Below are 7562 nucleotides of genomic sequence, written 5' to 3' on the forward strand. Positions count from 1 at the left end.
ATCTCAACCTGCTCCTCTCTGTTGAGATATTACCTATTCTCCTGAGAAGTAAAATACATGTCCATAGTTTCTTAATGTTCAATTACCTGTTCAATTCAATTTAAATCAATAAAGTGCATTTAATTAATTTTAAATAGGTTTTTATTCCTACATCAATTACATCAATTCAAATCAATCAAATTCAATAACTATTGCACAAAACAATTGCTACATTAGGCTGTATATCATATATAAAAGATTTCCTTTGTCTAACTGTCATTTCAAAGCTTTCGTACTCAACTACTGTACTACTATAAAACACAGAACCAAACAAATATGAAACCAAACAAGTCAAATAATCGTAAATAACTAAAAGGAATAACACAATTTTTCATAAATGGAAAAAAGCTTTTCACAGTCAGCCCTGGTTCTACTGCTGATTGCCAGCTGTTGTAAAGTACTCCTGGAGTGATTAATCTTCTGATGCAGAGTGAAAGGATTCAACAGTCTTGAAAGAGGTCTGGCTGCTGGAAGGGACCTCTGCATCCTGGACATGCCTCCCAGCAGCACTGTCAGTAGTTCTAGCAAAGCACAACACACCCAAAGACAAACTGTAAAAACTCCAGAGTAGATGTCTGACTGTTTGCATCGGCTGCTGTAATGTCTGTGTATGTTTCGATGTCCAGTGGGTCCAGTGTAGTTTTGCGATCTTTGATAAATCTACATTCACTGCAAATGTACGAGGTTCAAAGGAAATAGCAAAAACACTGAGACCATCTCAAGAATATCACCTTCTCTTGTTTGCATCTTGTCCCTCCATTTCTTCCCCATCTTTTTTGGACAGTTGGTCAATGATTGCTACGGCAATGCAGTTTCCCCAAACATTGACAACAGTGTTGCAATGGTCTCTGAAAGACAGAAATCACAGCTATAACTATAAAAGTAGGAATTATAGCTACTTTATGATGTGTTTTATTTGACATATTAGGGACTTTAAGTAGCAACTGTCAACAGTTTCAGGAATTCAACAGTAGGAAGTGTCGAGATAGAATCCACATCATATCACGTCATGCTGTAGCCATCCCTTCAACCACCACTGCTTAAAGTCCATGTTAACTCCTCATAGTTCTCTCAATTGACAGAATCGTTATTAAAAAAGGAAGCTTTAATGATCCCTGGCAAAATGATTTGTTAGAGATTTTTTGTGAATTTCAGACTTTAAACTATAGGTTTAACTTACAGCAGCCATTTTACAACCACCAGCATGGCAGCTTCCATCGCAGGTAAACCAACTGCACTCAAAACAAAAAGAGTGGTCGCCACTCCAGTCCCTGGCATCCCCAATGGTTTTAAGGTGGAGATTGCTGCTGTCACTCTGCAGAGCAAAGACACATAAGGAACTCTGATATGTTTCTTAAGCTGCTACCTCTTAAAGTCCCATATTGTGTACTTTAGCCATGGTTAACACAGGCATTATTTGTGTGCTAATTTTTCAGATTTTTCTATCATTATTTCTCTAATTTTCCAGAGTAACAAAATAATCTGACTTACCCTAGGGTGCTTAACTGGCTCAAGTCTAGATTGATTTGATTGAGCTGGGCAACGTAGACAGCTGCTACCACCTCATAAAGGGTCGTTCCGTCCATGTTGACATTGATCCCAAATGGCAGCATGAAGCGAGTGATTCTGTGGTTGATCCTGTTTCTCTGCTCACAGCACTGGAAAGTGTGCGGCAGGGTGGCAGAGCTTGGAGACACAGTGCACCCTTTCTTAGTGAACTCATCACATAAAGTTGATCATAAACTGAGAACCAAGCCCTCAAAAAGCAAAAGCCTCTTACCTGGATGAAGTGAGCAGTGCAGTCCATAACGCAGGAGAAACCCCCTTGAAGACTGGCCAGGGGTTAGATTTCACACTCAGAAGATAGACAGCTGGTAGAGCTATTGCTCCATGGATTAAGAGCCTAAAACACAGAACATTTAATAGTGATACTAAATAAAGCTTAATAAATAAAATGATAATAGATTAAAAACATGTTGTCTGCACTAAAATCAATCACATTGGGACCATATATTTGATTTTTTTGTGGGTAGTATCCTCTCTGAGAGGTGGAAGATGTCTGCAAGTGAATATATTTGAAATAACCTACTCGCAGTATTTTAAATCACTGTTTTCAGAAGCACTCTTTTGCCCCCAAATTGTACTGTCAAAAAACACCACTAGCTGCTACAAGGGTCAGAAATGCAACCAAATATTGAAACAAAGGAGTCAAGGAGGACATACCCAAGAACAACCGCAGCCACAAAGTATCCCATTGAGTACAAACTGTTCCAGTCGTGAACCTCAACAACATGGCTTGCAATCATGAACAGCACTCCTATCGGAAGGTACCTGGGGGGGAGAAAACAGAGTGATGAAGGGAATACTTGAGTAATTTCAGAGCTGAACATAAAAAATGATCAAACATTACAAACAGTGTGATTACTATTATATCATTATTAAAAAGGGAAGAGTGAGGAACAAAATAAACACAATAATAAGAACATATTTAGTAAATTCAACGAGCATTAACATATCATTAGTAAAAAGGGAAGAGGGAGGAACAAAATAAACACAATAATAAGAACATATTTAGTAAATTCAACGAGCATTAACAACCCATAGGATATTTGCTGCATATCTGTAAATAATAATTATAATATAGAAATGTGGAATTATTTTATTAAAAATTCCACACTTTCAAAAATATGATCAAACTAATATATTCACAAAGCCATGCTGTTTAACTTTACCACAGAATCAAGTTAACCACGTATTTTGTGGCCTCATTGAGGATGCTAAGGACTTCAACGATGATTCTCCCTCTCTCTCCCATCTCTTTGAGCATCAGTCCAAAAATGATGGAGCACATAATCAGGCCCAGCGTGTTGGCCCCTTCAACATAGTTACCCACCAGTTGCACTTCAGTGTCGTTCTGAAAAAAAAGATCGAAAACGCAATAAGAGTCTGAAATAAGTCTGAGAGCAACCACAGACATTATCAGTTCTCACTGTAAATGTAAACTACAAAAAAGACTCCTGATCATGATTAGGAAGAAAAATTTACCGTTTCCACGCTAGAATTTGGTTCAACTGTGTGAATTTCCAACTCCAGCCTGTCAGTCTGGTACTAGGGAAGAAAAATTAGCGCACATAAGCATTACATTTTCTCCTTCATGGAAAGCAAGTAAATGGGTGGTGTATGTAGCATTGCCGAATGAAAAACATACCTGTTGGAAGCAGGCTTGAATCAGATTCTGTGGCACCATGTTTCTATAAAGAATTTAAAAAAAAGTCAAAAGCTACCAACTATTGATAAAAATATTAGTCAGCTTGTTAAATGTTGACAAACCACACCTAGAAACCTAATCACAGATATGTCTCTGTCTTCTCACCTTATTAGATCCAAGAAGGCATCAAGAGTGGAGAAGTCTTTCTCATCTTCTGTCGCAGTGGAGACAACACCCGGCTTCATTATCATTACCAATATTAGGCCTACAACACATATCCAGAGTTCAATACAAGAGGCAAAAATGGCATGTACACTGCAGCTGTTCCATGTGGGCTGAGAATTAATGAAAGCAATTATTTCAATGGTGCCACACAAAATGAAGTGGGACAAGAGTTGAAAATGAGCAATAACCGTGCAACACATCAGTTTCATACTCTGTAATGGAATTAAGTTAAATTGCATCGTGCCCTTTTGATAAATGAATAAACTGTGAATGCAGCACATGATTTGGCTTAGGTTTGTTTCATTTATGAAAATCATTTATTGGATTTGAAACATATAGAAAAAAAACATTTTCTACGAAACACAGCTTGTAACTATACCATTGAAGTACAAGAATAATAACAATATGAAAATAAATATTAAGTCCAACATATTTGGATCAACAAATTTGGATCAAAAAAGCTTCTGACCAAGGGACCCCTAAATACATAAACAGAACTTGGGCATTATTATGAAATGGCAAGTTTTCTTGTCTTTTCTATTTGCTCTGTTTAATCAAAAATAAACTCAGTATTACCTTTTATGATAATTATTATACATAGAATACGGAGCATATGACATTATTATTATGAAGATGGCCATGGCAGCTGGTGACAGTTACACACTTACAGAAAAAAAGACAGGGACCCTTACCATGAAAGATGCCTTAAAATATTAATAATCACATGATTGTATACAGAATCATGCACAAAAGTGAAAGGAACCTAAATATTTTAATGTAATGTGATATTTCTCTTACCTATAGCCACAGATAAGAAAGTAGTTGAGATAAAGTACACTGCCATATTCCTAGCCATTTTCCTAGGGATGTCAACACTGTGAGAAGCGCCTATAAAAAAACAAAAAACATATAAACATAAGACATGAACCAAGGTTTAGAGGACCAGTAAAGTCATACAGTATGTTGAGTACATACACATCACTGCAATATAATGGATTTGTTAGGAGAGTAACACAGTTACACGGCTGCAGTTACATTTCAAGAATACTGAATGAGTTTAGGTGTTTTGTTTAAAACTTCCACAAGCAATACTTAGTGTGACTTTGGTGAGACATGCAAATAATTATCCAGATACTCACCAGCTGTTTGAAATTTACATGTTAAAATTGTATGAAAAAAAATTACATTATACCAGAATTCAACTATGACTACCAGCATCATATGTGATCACCCTTTGGTGATGGCAGTTTAGCTAAAGATACTCCAGTATCAAACATTTTGATGACTAAGTTGTTTATTTAAATCATAACATTACTCTGGTGCACGTTAAAATTATCTAATGCAAAAGGACCCACAGGACCAAGATTTTGCATGTAATAGCCCTTTAAAGGGCTGGTTTATCCAAATCACATGGAGATGGAGACCTTCATTGGAACCACTTTCTAACAAAACAAAACAATAAAAAAAAACCTTTGAAATGAGTATAAGTGAGTATAATCTAAAAGGTAATGCACCAGAGGACCTTTTACAGAAGACAGTTTGACACAGCTTATATCTGTCAAACCACCAGTATGGGCATTTTAAATGCTCTGTATATGACATGGATAACCTGTTGTAACAACTAACTGAGTGATAAATACACCTCAAGCTTACCTGTTACCACAGTTGTCACAATGAGAGGAACAGAAACTAACTGAAACATCCTCATGAGTATTTCTCCTGGAAAGCCGATGTAGAACTTGTCCTCCTCTGAAAGAGGGAAGTAGATCTTGACGAACATGCCAACAGCAAACCCTGTATGAACATAAATATTACAAATTAAACAATTCATGTTTTGAAAATGAGTAGAAGTAAAAAGGCTTTCTCATCCTATCAAACATGCATGTGTAAATTGAAGCAGACACAGTTTAACACAACATATTCTGCTTGGAATAATAATTTTTGTCAGTTGTTTTTTCCATTAAAAAATGTAATTGCCTTCTACAAATTTCTTTACATTATACCTACTCACTCATCGAAAAAATGAATAAGCAAATATTAACTGCTACTCACAAGATGTTTCTTGTGTCACTAAAAGTATACTCTCTGTGTATGTGTATTTGAGGCTACAAGTTTCCACAGGACACTGTAAGCTGCATAGTGAACCACAGTTAGCCTCCAAACTAGTTGTAGTTTTTTGTTTTTTTTAAAAACATGCTATAATGAGAATGAATGAATATCCTAAAGAGGCCACATCACCTGAAACTAAAGATCACATTTAGGCTAAAACCTGAAAAGTGACCCTGAAAAATTGAAATAGGTCATAGCATAATACACACAATCCTTTTGTATTATTCATATAAGTGAAAATATTGTTAAATTGGAAATTATTCGAGATCAAGCCAATCACATGCCTACCAAAATCGATTATCATTGATTTTGGATCATTTATCATCAGCTACATAAACACACTTGACGCGTTACCAAGGCAACGTTCACTGGCAACCACGTTTAGCTAATAACCGAAATGTATACTAACGTTGCTGCAATATTGTTTTGTAATCACTTAAAATGACTTCAAATTGTGTTTACTTACATTGTACTCAATCTTAACAGGCACACTGTGAAGAATTCAGCATATCAGCGTCAGTAGCTTGTTGAAACTTACCCAGGACAAGACCCGCCAGACTCGAAACCAAATATATGTTCTCCACAATGATGTCCCAGAAGCTCCTCCTGGTTCCTCTTCCAGACCCATAATCCGCCATGCTCACGGTTTGACGAACTGGCTTCAGCTGGTTGTCAAAATACTCTGAGCTGACCTTCAGACGACCCTTAGAAATGAACGGACTGTGCCACCGCTCGTCAGGACAAATGTTAATGTTTTGTTTCAAAAACAACATTTGATAATAGAACACTGTGATTGATGTGATGAGGATCACGTTACCTGTGAAGGTAAACTAAGCCTTTTTTTTCTTCTTCTTTTTTATTTTTTATTAAATGTGGTGATTTTACAGATAGGCAAGCAGAAGCGAGCAGCAACCCCCCCCCCCCCATAAATAAAAAAATTTAAAAAACCTTATCATGACACCAGAAAATCATCAGATCTTTCATAAATTCAGGGCCTGTCCCTCTCATGATTTTGTGCTGCCTGTCTTTCCTGTGCTGAAAGCCTCTCTCCTGTATCTTGCTGCTCTCTGCCTGGATATCTTCACCTTCCTGTCTGAACAGGTTTAAGGATTATTCCAATGACAATGTACACCATACCATTATAAAGTAATTCCCAAATTCATAACATCCCAAAGACGTTACTTTACTGTATCAAAAGTACATTCAAATTAATTAATTTTTTGTAATTTGCTAATTATTGTTTCCACAAAACTGATGTGACTTACACACAGCCTGCACAATAAAACTGGGAAAGTTTTGACATCTGCTTCAAAATTTCTAAAAAACAAAGTTCAGCCCATTTCTTTATCTATCTATTATCTATATGAGCAAGGACACGTGCCAGTATTGTTGCAGTAGAGACAGAATAGTGGCTCACAACTTTTTCCACAGCTTTAACGGGAGACATAAAACTGGAAGAAAAAAAAAACAACTCCTTATAACAATCTGTAAGAACAAAGTGAAAGAAATTCAGCAATCAATTCAGAAAGCACCTTTCATCAGGCTGATAACAATGACACAAAGTACTGATTCACACACAAAAATCCTCTACATCCATTCGTTTCTGATGTTCTGTTCAAAACCAATTGTGAAAAACAGATGAAAACATATCTCGTGCCTTCAGATGTTAGTGACTTGGACCTTTTACAGTGTGTGTGAAGATGTTACTCACAGCAGCAGCACAAACTCACCAGCTTCAGATCATCTTGAGGAACTGACACATTGACACCGGCTGAGGCCTGTGGAGAGGCTTGTTCTTGGTCATTTCAGGACACAGGCGGTAGTGGCATTGGACCCCTACAGTTCATTTACCGGCCACATGTGGGGGCTGAGGATGCCGTTATCTGCCCTGTTAGAGCAGACTGAACAGCGCTGGTGCTCCACAGGAGACTGTGCCTGCTCCCTCACTTTCTACACCTCTGACTTCAGATGTTCTCCTGAG

General features: G+C 37.1%; 1 protein-coding gene across 1 annotated transcript; it reads right to left on the reverse strand.

Moving 5' to 3' along the window:
* Positions 1–347: 347 nt before the first annotated feature.
* Positions 348–6366, reverse strand: LOC139628430 (excitatory amino acid transporter 3-like). Its single transcript, XM_071490100.1, has 13 exons — positions 6120–6366; positions 5126–5266; positions 4271–4360; positions 3413–3512; positions 3248–3290; positions 3085–3147; positions 2772–2953; positions 2263–2370; positions 1820–1942; positions 1531–1725; positions 1220–1354; positions 771–887; positions 348–560 (listed from the first exon to the last, which is right to left on the reverse strand). Exons 1-13 carry the CDS (start codon positions 6352–6354, stop codon positions 452–454), a joined length of 1641 nt encoding a protein of 546 aa, XP_071346201.1. The 5' UTR covers positions 6355–6366; the 3' UTR covers positions 348–451.
* Positions 6367–7562: the final 1196 nt, after the last annotated feature.

This window comes from Trachinotus anak, unplaced genomic scaffold (genome assembly GCF_046630095.1).
Source record: "Trachinotus anak isolate AG129_WGS33_773 ecotype Australia unplaced genomic scaffold, CSIRO_AGI_Tana_v1 ptg000011l, whole genome shotgun sequence".
Lineage (NCBI taxonomy): Eukaryota > Metazoa > Chordata > Actinopteri > Carangiformes > Carangidae > Trachinotus > Trachinotus anak.

Bases quoted from the DNA above. Each gene is read 5' to 3' on its own strand.
- LOC139628430 (XM_071490100.1), bottom strand. From the start codon at position 6,354: ATGTTGTTTTTGAAACAAAACATTAACATTTGTCCTGACGAGCGGTGG. The intron at 5,267-6,119 runs GTAAGTTTCAAC...ATGTTCATACAG, and splicing joins TCTGGCGGGTCTTGTCCTGG to GGTTTGCTGTTGGCATGTTC. The intron at 561-770 runs GTGATATTCTTG...GTGCTTTGCTAG, and splicing joins CAAGATGCAAACAAGAGAAG to AACTACTGACAGTGCTGCTG.